This window comes from Sphaerodactylus townsendi, linkage group LG05 (genome assembly GCF_021028975.2).
Source record: "Sphaerodactylus townsendi isolate TG3544 linkage group LG05, MPM_Stown_v2.3, whole genome shotgun sequence".
In the NCBI taxonomy this organism is placed as follows: domain Eukaryota; kingdom Metazoa; phylum Chordata; class Lepidosauria; order Squamata; family Sphaerodactylidae; genus Sphaerodactylus; species Sphaerodactylus townsendi.
In genome coordinates this window covers 111,100,540-111,115,640 of record NC_059429.1, presented here as the reverse complement: position 1 = coordinate 111,115,640, position 15,101 = coordinate 111,100,540, and the positions used below count along the sequence as shown (strand labels likewise).

At 43.7% G+C, this 15,101-nt stretch overlaps 1 protein-coding gene across 1 annotated transcript in view; it reads left to right on the top strand.

The window, feature by feature from the left end:
* The window catches only part of HNF4A (hepatocyte nuclear factor 4 alpha), a 41,133-nt gene extending 26,290 nt beyond the window's left edge, over positions 1 to 14,843 (top strand). The window contains 7 exon segments of the mRNA XM_048497313.1: positions 693 to 730; positions 732 to 846; positions 4,410 to 4,497; positions 6,429 to 6,584; positions 8,720 to 8,956; positions 9,487 to 9,612; positions 11,607 to 14,843. Of these exon segments, the coding sequence (XP_048353270.1) occupies positions 693 to 730; positions 732 to 846; positions 4,410 to 4,497; positions 6,429 to 6,584; positions 8,720 to 8,956; positions 9,487 to 9,612; positions 11,607 to 11,749 (903 nt within the window). The 3' untranslated portion in view covers positions 11,750 to 14,843.
* Positions 14,844 to 15,101: the final 258 nt, after the last annotated feature.

The following is a 15,101-nucleotide window of genomic DNA, read 5'->3' as shown; positions in this document are numbered from 1 at the left end:
CTTCTGCTTTTGTAATCTGCTCAGTACATTGTTTATAATATGTCTCGCCTTAGACCATTTCGTGTTGGCCTTGTTTTCTAATTCTGCAATCCTAGACCTATGGCGTTGTTTATCGGATGCCTTATGCTGTCAAGTCAGCTTCTGTGTGTGTGTGAAGTGCTGTCAAGCTGCAGTCAGCTTATGGCAACCCAGTAAAGTTTTCAAGGCAAGAGACATTCAGAGGTGGTTTGCCATTGCCTGCCTCTGAATAGCAACCCTGGTGTTCCTTGGTGGCCTCCCATCCAAGTACTAACCAGGGCCAACCTTCCTTAGCTTCTAGGTTCTGTCCAGGTCAGGGCCAAGGCAGCTTACAATAATAATCATACATAAAATAGATTACATTAATAAAATAAAACCAAATTTTAAATAGGCATCCAACCTCTGCTTAAAAATCTCCAGTAGTGACATAATGGTGGTTGCAAAGCATACATACCTGTCAGAACCTTATGCAAAAGTAAAACTGAAGACATTAAAATAGTGAAGGGGGGGGGAATGTTTTAAGTCAAAAGGTAGAATGATGTAATGACTGGAGTCCTTGGTGGTTTATTTATTTATTTAAACATTTATTTATTTAAACCCTACTTTGCCTCATGGTTTATAAGGCAGCTTACCTCACCAAGCAATGTCATACGAAGTGCCTCTCACTCTTTCAGATGTCATTGCCCCTTTCTGTGATCAGTGGAGATATCAGAGAAAAAGATTGCTAATATTGCGGACGTGTGTGAGTCTATGAAGCAGCAGTTGCTAGTGCTGGTGGAGTGGGCCAAGTACATCCCAGCCTTCTGCGAGCTTCCTTTGGATGATCAGGTGAGCTTCTTTTCCAGTTCTTTGGTTCTCTGTTCAGTTTTAATCTGAAAGTATACTATGATTTTTCAGAAAAAAATTCACATTCCTCAATTAGTTGTAAGGACTTTTCAAGCACTTTGTGATACCCAGTTAAGCATAGTTATTATTATTCATTCCCACTCACCCAGTTTTTTGGACATGATTTGAAAAATCAGGCTCATATAAACAGTCTTAATGCCAGTGGAACTTCCAGCACATGGACATAGATTGTAGGAATTCTGTGCGGGACTGGACTGCCAGATGTACATTTAAATACTGAAGATCGCAATTCTGTGCACGCTTATAAGGCAGCAGGTTCAGTGAACTAAATGAACTTGGTTAAGATAAATTGGCTCAGAATGAAAGACCTGTTGGCTTCAATATGGGCCCCTTCCGCTGCACTTAAAGAGTATTCGTTCAAACCACTTTCACAACTTTGTTTGCAAAATTAGTTTTGCCATTCGCACTTTTAACTTCAAAGAGCACTGAAGCCGGTTTCAAAGTGCATTTATTCATGCGTAATGGCGGCCGAAAAGAGCCATGGCTTCAAAACACCCAAATCCTGCCCTTCACAAACCTTCGCTGGCAGCCAGGTAAATAGTCCCTCACATTTCAGCCCCCAAGAGAAGTTCATGCACTGCTCAAATTTGCCAGGGGGCTAATTTTTCATTGAATGTGGGAACACACTAGAGAAGATAACGCTCACTGTATTGATCCATGCAATTGTGTACCACACTGGCTACGCTTCTGCTGAAAGTGTCAATGTAAATTCAAATCAGAGACAGTATTACTAGATACAAAAATGGGGGATCTATGATCAGACTTGTCTGGGCTATCCTGATCAGGGGTATGCCAACCCGAAATACTATCCCAATACTGAAATACTATCTCTTGCAGGGTTTCCTTTCTTTCATCTAACTTCTACACATGGAAAAAGATCACTATTAACTTAGGGAGCATTAAGCACCCCAATGTGCTTTTTTAAAGAAGTGAATCTGGGGGTGGTTTTACATTTGCACAACTCTAAACCATATCCTTGGCTGGCTGTATTGTCTGGATTCATCCATCCCCAAAGTGGATATCCCTGGGGACTAATGATTATAACCTGGATGGCCCAGAGTCGACCAGGGGTCTGCAACGTGCGGCTCTCCAGATGTTCATGGACTACAATTCCCATCAGCTCCTGCCAGCATGGCCAATTGGCCATGCTGGGAAGAGGCTGATAAGAATATAATCCATGAACATCGACCTAATAACTATAATCCGATTTGCGGAGCACTTTGTGAGGTAGGTGAGGTTGAGAGAGTTCTGAGAGAACTGTGACAAGCCCAAGGTCACCCAGTAGGCTTCATATGGAGGGCTGGAGAAACAAACCCAGTTCAAGGTCAGTACTGTCTACTTGAACTGGCAAGCTGCTCTCCAGGGGTGTCAGGTAGAGTTCTCTCACATCCCACTACTTTATCCTTCTAACTGGAGATGCTGGCAGTTGAACCAGCCATTCTCTACCAGTGAACCACCCTGCTGCATGGTCTAGTTCAGCAGAGGATGTTATGTCGTTACGTTGCTTTACTTGTGGGGGATGGCTGCGCACCAGAACCTATCCAGACCATGAACAAGGCTGGTGAAAACAAGCTCTGCTGCATACAACATGGACCATTTTTCCTACATTTCCATTTCCCCTGCATTTTCCCTGCTACTGGAGGTATTTGCATTTCCCGTTGCATGCTCTGGTTTATTAGTAGAATGCCTTTATATTATATATATGTTTTGAAGACTTGGTCCCTTTCTTATTAACATCAGTGCTCTGTTCTGTCAAATATGTCTCCCCTTCTTTGGCTCGCTACCGTGAGCTAAGCCTTTGAGAACTTTTCCGTTTCCTTAGCTCTTTCTTTGCAAGATATTTCTCCTTCTCTGTTTGTTCAGTATGTACAAATTGGCCCATCCCCGTAAAGAAATCCTTTCCCCAAACCCTTCGGTTAATGTTTAGTGGTTGTTTGCCACATAGCTCAGTCCTGGTCGGACATTAAGAAGCATCTGTGTCATGCTGCATCTTTGCGTTGACCTTTGTTTCTACAGAGCTTTTTAAGAGAAGTAGGACAGGAGATTCGGAACATTCTTGCGAACCACTGAACAGTACAAAGTGACACTGTCTGTCATTAACAACAGGGCACAGAGAGAAATAAAACAATAACAACAACCTTATATCCTTTATCCTTTGTTACAACAAGATGCACACCAGACAAATCATGGCACAGTCTGGGCTACAAGAGTGAGGTGTGGTGCCATGCCTCCGAGCATCACAGGAGAGCCTGAAAATTGCTTTGAGTCCCTCCCCTTTCCCCATCCCCCACCTTCCACACTTACCTTCGTTCCTTTCCTTTTTCAGAACTTTTTCAGGCTGCAAAGGCCTATTTGCAGTAAAATGGCCTGAGGAACTACAGTTTCCCCAGGAGACCTTGAGACTCACAAGGTCTCCTGGAAAGTAGATTCCCATCAGGCCATTTTACTAATGAACAAACCTTTGCAGCCTAGATTCTGAAAAAAAAAAAATTTCAAGTAAATGTGCAGAGAGCTTGAGAAAGGAGGAGTGCCATGGGGGGGGGCATTAGAGGTGAAAAGTAGAATCTTGCCAAGGGCAGTTTGGCTCAGCTACGCCTCTGTCATGGCATAAGGGTAGGAATGATAATCTTAGGGAGGGTGTCCCACTGTTTGATAGGATTGCCAGCTCTGGGATGGAAAATACCTGGAGATTTGGGGGATGAAGCTTGAGAAGGATGGAGTTTGGGGAGCAGAGGGACTTTGATGAAGTATAATGCCATAGAGTCCGCCTTTCAAAGTGGCCATTTTCTCCAGATGAACTAGCTCTACTGCCTGGAGATTAGTTGTAATTGCAGGAGATCATTAGCTACCACTTGGAGGTTGGCAAGCTCACTGTTTGATCAACAAAAAATACAGGTATAAATAAGCCCAAGCAACCAAAACAATATAAATAGCTATAGCTTATCTACAACAATATTAAACATAACCATGAATTGCAGTACAACAGATAACATGAACATTTAATGTCTCTGTGAAAACATATACACTTTAACATGTGAGTAGATCATAAAGGGTTAGAGACAGTGCAACCCCAACAAGGAAGAGAAATGGCCCTAGATGAGGTCCCTGGTTCCTTTTTGCTCTTTTCATGATGTTATTTAGTCCAGTTCAACAATATAGCATTTTTCTTAGAGTTCTGCCCCCAATTCTAAAGAATCACCTCTAAATATAATTCATGTTCATAATTCATTCATTCAAAATGAGGCTGTCCCAACAATGCAAAGCTAAGTGGTATGCAACGTGATAGTTGCTCAGCTTCTAACATGATCTCATTACCATCTGGGCCCATAACCTAATACCGAGAGCATATCTAACATCAACAGTTACCTTCTCGTCTTCACAGAAGGTGGTAGGAAGACATGCTTTGTCCAAATTCTTTTCATTAGAGCCCTTTGCTCTGCCCTTCCTATGTCATCTGAATAATGATGTTACTTTCATTCATTCAGGTGGCTTTGCTACGTGCACATGCAGGGGAGCACCTCTTACTAGGAGCAGCCAAGCGGTCAATGATCTTCAAAGACATCCTGCTACTAGGTAAAGTATACCTTTGCCAATATCTCAGGAGGCTCCCATCTGAGATGTTTTCTTTGAGGGAATTTGGAAGGAAGGGGGCACTGGCATCCTGTTTTGATTCAAATGTTGGATTGGCAATTGATTGAACAATGAGGGTGGGAAAAAGAGCATAGTTTTCACAAGAGCTGAAAGTAGGCTGAGAGAGGATCAATCCTCATGTTTTTCTTTAATGATATGAATGTTTGAAACAATACAAAAGTCAGCAAAGAAGGTCTGTTTCCTAGGGGTGAAAGTATGGGAGAATATTTTAACAGTCCTGCTGAATCAGACCCAAAGTATATTTAATTCAGCATTCTGTTGAGTCCAGTCCAATAAGCAGAGAAGCCCACAAGGAGGGCATGAATGCAATCGTCAGCTTCTCTTTCCGAATCCTTTTTGCCAATCTGACATGGCCTGAGGACACCACACGTTCAATGGCCCCTGCCTGGTGGAACACTCATCCTCCAACCGTCTGGGCCCTATGGGACCTTGGTGAGTTCCACAGGGCCTGTAAGACTGAATTATTCCACTAGGCTTTTGGGGAAGCTGGCCACTGATCGCACCCCTCCCTCCTTTAACCTAGGTGGTCCCTATTACACCTATGGGGTCTTCCATTCCCCCTCTCAGGAGGGGTTTTTAAGCTGTTGGATGCTGTATATTGTATGCTGCATTTTAGATGGGTTAGTTATTCTAATGTTATAGACTAGAGCAATATTTATATTTGAGATTATGATTGTGCTCTTCCTGTTATGTTAAGTCATTTGATGTTGTACACCGCCCAGAGCCCTTCGGGGGGTGGGCGGTATATTAAGTAAGTAAGTAAGTAGGTAAGTAAGTAAGCAAGTAAGTAAAATGAAGGGATGCATGACCAATGACACTTGAAGCTGCCTTACGATGAATCAGACCATTGGTGCATCAGAGTCAGAATTATGCACTCAAACTGTCCAGAGTCTCAAGCAGAGGTCTTTCACATCACCTTCTATCTAATGCTTTTAATTAGAGATGCCGGGGATTGAACCTAGGGCCTTCAGCATGCCAAGGAGATTCTCTACCACTGAGCCATGGCCCCTCCCATGCATAAAGGTTTCCCAATGGGGTCAGCAGTGCTTCTTCATGGTTGTTTGGGGTTGGGAAAGCATATACACCCTCTTGCCTTGTGCTGTATTCCTGAACAGCTCCCATGCACCTGGAAGTTCAGTTCCCAGCAGGAAACAAACAAGTAGATATCTGACTGAAGGATCAGGATCACTTAGGCCCTCAGGTATGAGGACCTGGAAAAGACATTTCTTTGCCTGGGACCCTGAAGAGCTACTGCTGTCAAATGAGACAATTCTATACTCTTTTCCACCAAAAGCTCCTAGTAGAATTGTAACTTCATCCACCACGTGCTGAACCATCTTTGTTTCAGAATGGTCTGCTAGGGTCCTAGTGTCTACCAAATAGAACTATGTAGGCACTGTAACCCAAGGGGTCCATTCTAAAACAAAGATGGTCCAGCACAGTGGTGGCGAACCTTTGGCACTCCAGATGTTATGGACTACAATTCTCATCTGCCCATGCTGGCAGGGGCTGATGGGAATTGTAGTCCATAACATCTGGAGTGCCAAAGGTTCGCCACCACGGGTCTAGCATCTAGATGGCCTACATGGCGGATGAAGTCACAATTCCACTAAGATGTTTTGGTAGAAAAGAGTATAAACTATTTGGGCCAGTAATCAAACCTCATATAAAATATGGCACCATCAATTGATGTATAAAGAAAGGGAATGCCTGATAGCTTCACTGATAAATTTTCTCTGCTTACTAATTTATGTATGGGAAATATTAGCACAGTTTATTATAAAACCTGCAGTGTGTACAGAAGAGTGAAGGCATCTCACTTGATCTTTTAAAAATACCACTTTTGTCTGCAGGAAATGATCACATAATCCCTAGGAACTGTCCGGAATTGATGGAGGTCAGCCGTGTGGCCGTGCGGATCCTGGATGAACTCGTGTTGCCTTTCCAGGAACTGCAGATTGATGACAACGAATATGCATGTTTGAAAGCCATCATCTTCTTTGATCCAGGTAGAATCAATTTTTTTCACTAACTTTAAAAGAATCAAACAACTAAAAATAGGTTTAATCACTGAATTCAGTTTTCTTGGTGGTTAGTTGGTTATACTATGAGGAAGTATTGGCAAAGGATTCTTAAAAAACCTGCTGGCACATGAGACAATAGTTGTACTGGACACAGCTGGTGTGTGTAGCTCTTTGTTTAAAGTGCCTGAAATGCACTTTGTTTAAAGTGCCTCAAATGAACTAGTATCTCAATAGTCCTTATGGCAGTAAGAGGGTGGAAAGTGCTGTCAATTTGCAACTGTCCTATGTGCTCTTCCTTGTCTCTGCATAGCAAGCCTGCACTTCCTTGGGGGTTTCCCACATAGGTACCAACCAGGATGTATGGTAGGTTCATATGAGCGTACTGAACATTGTATCCCAAGCCTGAGAGAAAGTGACTTTTCTAAGATCACCTGGTGAGGTCATGGCAGAAGAGAAATTTGAATGAGAACTGTCTGGTTCACAGCTCTGTCCTTCCTGGGATTAAGCCAGTGGTGGGATTCAGCAGGTTCGCACCACTTTGGCAGAACCAGTTGTTAAAATGGTGCTTGTAAACAATCAGTTGTTAAATTATTTGAATCCCACTGCTGGAATTAGTTGTTAAATTATTTTAATCCCACCACTGGATTAAGCCCCATTAAATAAAATGGGGCACAGACCTCCTTAGTATTATTCTCTTAGCCACTACATGGCAAGCAAGTGAGTGAGGGTAACTGCGAAATCGTAAGCCCTGTGCCCATGCAGCCCCCCGCACTGACGTGCGCCGATGCATCACACACCCCTGTCCCCCTTGGTGCTACGCCACTGCTACATGGCATTTACTTTATTGTTCCAGCCCAAAATGAATCACACAAATATGACTGGTAGCTTGATGGTGTGTGACCTCACTTGGATTTGTAAGAGAAGGGTTCCGGTAACCCCAAAACTGGCGAAGGGAGTTAAGCATTTTCTACCAGCAACAGCAGTGGATTTGCTGCTTCCTGTTTTTTGCATTCAGCCAGGATCAGGCAACAAATCACTCCCCCACCCTGTGCTTCAGAAGATGGAGAGCTCGGAAAGGGGAATACACCCTCTCCTTTCATTCCTTGAGATAACAGTTCTGGTGTGCGCGCGTGTGCTGTCAAGTCACAGCTGACATGGTGACCTCATAAGGTTTTCAAGGCAAGAGACATTCAGATGTGGTTTGCCATTGCCTGCCTCTCTGTGGGCTGAGAGAATTCTGAGAGAACTGTGACTGGTCCAAGATCACCCAGCAGGCTTTATGTGGAGGAATGGGGAATTCCCTGTTCTCCAGATTAGAGTCCACCGCTCTTAACCGCTATACCACACTGGCATTTAGCAGCTATTGATTGATTGACTGACTGACTGATTGCCTTTCTTACTGGAACTCAAGGTGGATTGCACAGAATGAGTCAATACAATTAACATGGTGGGATATTCAATAAACAGTGCAATAGGATTAGGGTTATAATGGTAATGGAAAATACCATCAAGTTTGCCACCAACTTATAATGCCCCCATAGGGTTTTCAAGACAAGAGAGGTAGTTTGCTGTTGCCTCTGCAGAGCAACTCTGTTGCCTCTGCAGAGCAACTCTGGAGTCCCTGGGTGATCTCCCATCTAAATGCTAACCAGGGACAACTGTGTTTAGCTTCTGAGTTCTGATGAGATCAGGATGGCCTGACCATCCAGGTCATGTCAGGGTGGTAGAACCGCCAGAAGTCTAAAAACAGTTTGAAGCAAAGTAACATGATACATTAAATGACGCAAAATTACATACTATGATACTACACAAAGTTATCTATACATAGTAGTGTAGACCATAGTCCTCAATCATTTGTTCAAATGAATCATTTTGTACAGTTTGAGGGGCATGAGTTGAATGTTCAAAGATTTGTAGCAACAAGATATTACAGATAAGAGAAAGAATTTATAGGCAAAAGCAAAAGAGCTGGGTAGTCTTTAGAAGACATCTAATCCTGATTGTGGAGTCAGTTGACTAAGGCAGCACAAAGGCATCAGACTGAATCCAGAAGTCACATTCAATGGCTCTGCCCACCCTTTAGAAACGGTACAGTTTCTAACGTCTTTGGTTATCTCCAGATGCTAAAGGCCTCAGCGACCCCACCAAGATCAAAAGGATGCGGTACCAAGTCCAAGTCAGCCTGGAGGACTACATCAATGACCGGCAGTATGACTCCCGGGGACGCTTTGGAGAGCTGCTTCTCCTGCTGCCGACCCTCCAGAGCATCACCTGGCAGATGATAGAGCAGATTCAGTTCGTCAAACTCTTTGGCATGGCTAAGATCGACAACCTGTTGCAGGAGATGCTGCTGGGCGGTGAGTACTGGCACTGAGAACTTTGCTGCTGTTGGCCTTCAAGACTTTAGGTGTTAAGCTGCAAAGAAGGTGCTGGCGAAAGCATCAGTCCCACTTTAAATGGGAGGAGGAAACAGCTGGAAGGAGCCCTTGGCCTTCATCTCTGAACTCAGAACTCCCTGCTAAAGAAACACTTTAGTTAGTCCTCTCAGTGTGGTTGGCATATAATAGAGATGTTGCTCATTGAAATCATTCTATTTACATTCTTTTACCACCAGCTGATGGAAGGAGGAAATATCCTGAGATATGTCTTTCTCTTTTAAAACGCTATTAGTAGATTGAGGGAGCCAGTTCCCAATATCAAAATGAAGTGGAAGTCAAAGGGTTAAAACCCCTCCCTGTTTCCATCATGGCCCTGAGGCAAATGGAGGCTCTACAGTATGTGTGTGTTCTGTGGTTACTGAAACTGAAGTCCATTGCAAGTGAGAAAAGAATCTCAAATTGCCAAAGAACACTTCACCAATTATTTTTAATCATGTAAATAATTGCAGGGTCGTCGAGTGATACGCCTCATGCTCACCATCATGCTCTGCACCCACACCTTATCCAGGAGAATCTAGGTACAAACGTCATTGTGGCCAACACAATGCCGGCTCAGATCCACAATGGGCAGCTGTGTGAGTATCTCTGCACAACAGATTTGTCTTTCCAGGAACGCTTGTCTTTGCAATAAATCATGATACCTAGAATGAGTTACGCTATGTACAGATAATATTCTTGTGCAAAGGATACAGAGGACATGGGTTCTGCACCGGAGGGTGCAATGCATGGATAGCTAGAACTTTTTTCCTGCATGTTATTTATATGACCAAGCTGCTATTTGCTGTATTTGAGGAATTATATAATAATATTCAGGGAATTTGTTTGTTTGTACCAGATAAGTAAATAGGAGCTCTGGGGAGACCAATTAAAGTCAGGCCTAAGGGGAAAGAGTAATGCATGTGTTTGCCCACTGAGAATGTCATAGCTGCAATATGAATCTATTGCTATTTAACAAGGGCTCTTTTCAATAGTTAGGTCTTTGGCACTCCTAGTTTGCCTACTGCAGTGGTGGCGAACCTATGGCGCAGTGCCAGAGAACAGCGCCTCAGAGCCCTGTCTATGGGCATAGTTGGTCATGTGGAAATGGCTCCCCCCCATCTAGGCTGGCCCGGGCCGCTGGGCTTCATTAAATCTAAGACCTAGTTTTGGGGAAGCAGTGTAGGTAGCCCTGTTAAGCGCTGTTAAATCCCACTGATTTTCATGTGAAGAACTAAAGCACGATCCTTTACCTGGGAGTAAGCTCGGTTGCTGGCAATGGGGCATGCTTCTGAGTAAACCCTGCTGGGGTTGTGATTCACCTGTTAGAAGCGTTGCACAATTGCTTCAAAGCAAAGCCACTGACTACAACAACTTACTCGATAGCAGCATGCCTCAGAGCAACCATTTTTCTAAGCTAAAACCTCAGTATTCAGGGTTAAATTTGCCCGTGTGGCATTGCGATAAATAAGTGGGTTCTGGGCTGTAATTTGGGCACTCGGCCTCAAAAAGGTTTGCCATCACTGGCCTACTGGAACTAAGAGTAGTGTTTCAGTAAAAACTGAATCACCGAAAAACCCAAAAACCAATTTTTACTGAAAAAAATCAAATCTGAATAGTTCAGGAGCCAATGAAACCGATTCAACTTCCACGCCAGACGGCTTCATTAGCTCCTGAAAATCAGGTGAATTTTAGTAAGAAATGGATTTCTTTTGATGATGATACATGGACTTGGGAAACAGCAAGGGGGAGAAGTTCTCCCTCCGGCCATGTGGACTTGAGAAGCTGCAGTGGGGAGAACTGAATTTTTTCCAGTTCAAGTTTTTTAAACCCAAAAAGAATTGTTAAAAAGTTAAAGCGGTGGGTATTGGCTTCATCCAGCATTGCCAAAAAACCAAAATTTACCAAGCACAATTGTGTGATCCTCTAGACCAGACCTGGGCATTATACGGCCCGGGGGCCACATCCAGCCCGCCAGATGACCCTGACTGGCCCCCCTCCCCCCTGCCGTTATGCTACCACGGGGGGCGGTAGCCTTTGAAGAGTCCACAGAAGCGGTTGCCCGGCTGCGACTGCAAACTCACAAGAGTACCCTCGCCCTGCTGGCTTGACCCTCTGGCCGACAATTTCTGTTTCTTAACATGCGGCCCATGAAAAAAAAAATTGCCCGCCCTGCTCTAGACGCGATTCCAGCTACCCAAAATATTGCCAGCGAATAAAGTGCGCAACATTTTCAAACTTTGGTTTGCAGTTAGAAACTCATATTTGTTGTGGGCTGAAGCTTGCAAATACCCACGCCACTCTGTTCGTAACAAAATGGCAACCACACATATTGGCTGGATTTCTCCCAGTAAACATATAGGAGCAGGGAAAATACAATGACTGAATAGGGATAACTTTATTTATTTGTTGGTTTGTTTATTCAATTTGCTAGACCGCCCACCCCTAAAGGGCTCTAGAAACTGCTAGAGGTCTGTCTTCCAACATATCTGCTTTGTCCATGGCGTAAGCCTTGTCCATTAAAATGCCTATGTTTCACTTGTATGCACTGACTACACAGCTGCTTATTTAACATAGTTTTTTCTCCTGACAGCCACTCCTGAAACTCCCCAACCTTCCCCACCATCTGGGTCAGGAGTCGAACAATACAAACTGCTTCCTGGAGCCATTGCAGCTGTAGCCAAACAGCCCAGCTCAATCCCTCAACCCACCATCACAAAGCAAGAGGTTATCTAGCATCCAACTGAATGAATCCACTCGTTGTCACAAAGACCCTGCAAGGGGACTGGGGGAAGGACCCCACTTGTTCACATCTTCATCACTCTGGACATGGGATATCCACTGAGAAATCCGAAGGCACAGAGACACGGACTCTTCAGGTGGCCACTGCATGCAAACGATGTCTCTGATGCAGCCATAGAACATCTGTGCCTGCAGAACTGGTGCGTTGGTCTTGATGGACACCTTGTTTGCAGAGCAGGATCCCATGCTGCATGGTGGACTGTTTCAAAAATTGCACTGATCTGCCTATTTCTTCACTGCCACTGAGTTTTCATTTTTTTTTTCAATTTCTCTGCCAATCTGACTATTTGGGAGAAAATGGCATCAGACCGGGGGGAGGGGGGCATACCTACATTGGGGCATCTGTAAATAGCTCCACGCTCTTCCTAGACATCAAGGAATTATACATTCCCTGATGAGCATGTTCCCCAGGGAGGAAAATGCTGAATTTGAACTGGCTGCCATTGACCCAGAAGCCTACATAATGCTTTTTCCAGTTTCGCTGCAAGCCTCAGGACAAAATGAACTGAGTGCCTGACTGTAATGCTTCCTGTGACCTTCAACAAAAAACAAAATTCAGAGACATGACCACGTTCTCCTGAAGAATGGATCACACAGCTGATAGTTCTTGACTGAAATGAGGAACCCGGGGAGTTATTTGAACAAATTACTACCTTGCTGTTTCAGACCAAGGGTCATCTATCCTTCTACTGTGGAACGTCATGGGAATAAAATGTCCTCCTTCACTTGGTTCAATCCTGAAATTTTTCTCTTAAGTGTACTACTTGTGACCATGAAGGTTCCATGTAGCTAAGATAATTCATGCCCTTTGATACAGCTCTCCCCTTAGTGAATCCTAACTTGGTTTGCTGGAGCAGGTCAGTTTATTTTGGGGTGGAGGGGGGATTCATCTATGTTGACGTTCAGTGGCTTAAGTGCCCTTGTTCCCTTTCTGCATCCAAAATAGAACTGTTTTGCGGAATAGAATGGAAATATGATGGCAACTGTGTTTCAGTGAATATCCTAATCAAGTTAAACAAGTCAAGCTCCACGTAACTTCAGTTTACTGACTCAGACCATTGGTTGTCTACCTTAACTGTCAGTAGCTCTCCAGGATCTCAGGAAGAGGTCTTTAACCTCACCTATTACATGATGCTTTTAATTGGCAATGGCAGGAGTTGAACTTGACGAGGAGATTATCGCTGAGCCATAGCCCATCCACTTTCCATCCACTTCTAGACTTGAATAAGAGACAAAATAAAAATGTTATATATTTTCCAGGTGCTACTTTTTTGAAGATTGTGAAGGATAAATGAGTGCATACTAGTGGGGAAGATGCAGACACAAGGGTGATCTGACTGCCTGGGCCTTTTCTTTTTTTTTTATGGCTGTCAAGTCACAGTCAACTTTTGGCAACCCTGGTAGGGTTTTGAAGGCAAGAGACAATCAGTGGTTTGCCATTACATGGCAACTTTCTCAGTGGTCTTGGTTGTCTTTCTTAACAAGATCAAACATGTCTTACCATGACATGCCTTAGAAGATGCCAGCCATAGTTACAGGTGAAATGTAAGGAGCAAAAACTACCAGACCATGGGCACAGAACCAAAAAAAACCCCACAACAGCCAGAATAAACCCTAATTTTGCAAGAGAAATAACAATTTGATTTGCTGTCTATATCAAAGGAAAGACTTATGAGGACCCCATTAATAAAAGTATTTAGGAGGATCTTTAAGGACCACAGTCCCCTCTGCTGAAGCTCTTCTCCACATGGGGATTTCAAGGCAAGAGAGAAACAGATGTGGTTTGTCATTGCCTTTCTCTGCTAAGTCTTCCTTGGCAGCCTCCCCTCCAAGTGCCAATGCTGTTTATCTTCTGAGATTTGGCAAGATCGGACTACTACACCATGCCTGTAAGTGATGAAAAGGCAGCCTTTGCTGAAAGTACTCTGAGCAGGAAAGAGAAATGGGAACATCTGTCATATACATTGTACCTGTGATCTGGATAAGTCCCAGCTTCAAAACTTCTTCCCACGTCAACATCTGTCAAAAAGTTGCACATTGGCCACACAGCACCTATGTATTGCAGAGGATTCTGGGAATGGAGAAGAGCTGTACACTGCTTACAACTCACATGGTATAGTGACCAGACCATCTTGTGCCTCACCAATACCCCACATGGGATGGACCATAAAAAATACACACCTTCCTCCACCCTGCAATGGAAGTTTAACACTGACAGACAAGTGTCTTTCAGGGAATGTATAGTGCTGCTGGTAGGAAAGACCTGGGTCTAGCCAGGAACCAAACCTGGGAATTTTATTCACTCAAGGTACAATGCTCTGCTACTGAATATTGCCCTCTTTTGCTGTTTCTGACCTTTCCATTCAGAAACCCCCAAAAGTAAAGAAACTTTAGAGGATATGAGACTCAGCTCCTGCCATCTCCTTGCATTTAAGAAGTGGAATTATACATTGGGGAACTACTAGCCCACGATGACCACAAACACTGGAGCATCATTTCTGGACTGTGAGGGCCAGCTGAAGTTATAACTGCCAAAAGAATTCCAGTCGGATTCTTTACTGGAGAGTGACCAGACTGTTGAGATTATCAGACCTCACATTATTTACACTTACGTGGGGGGGGGGGGGGGTCTTTGTTCTTTACTTCAGATGCAGAAATATACATATTTTGCCCCCAGACAGAGGGTGTCAAAGTATTGTAACATTTGCCAAACAGGACTATGTTATGCTGTGTAATTTATTTCCATGATGGATCTAATCGCTTTTCCTGCAAATTATCTTGTAAATCACATTGATTATAATTGCAAAACTGAATGTGAATAACAGAAATTCTGAAAAACTGCTGCCTCAACCGCGCCCTCCTTTTCTGTATGTAGCGATAGCTTGAGGGCGGTGTTTGGGCCACAGAGTTCCCTCATACCAAAAAGTATAGTATGGTACACTAATCTCTGCCGACTACTGCCTTCCCATGGAAACAGAGCTGTATTTCTTTATTTAGTGTTTTTGAAAATACAAAAAATGTTTTATAATCTTTTTCAGACGAGTGTTTTCTTTTCTGCGCTAAAGTAAAAGCAGTGAAGCTGTCCAGGCCATATTAAGACCAGAATTTGCGTATTTATGTCGATCTGTGGACACCTTCCACCAACAGTAGTTTTCTGCCACTTCAGGGAGCCTTCTGCCAGCGGAACAGCAGTAGAAGTTTCCATGTACCAGAGAAGGCTCCACCTTAACTAGAATGAAATCATAAGATCCAGCTAGTTGTCTTCCTAAACAAGAGCTTTCAATCA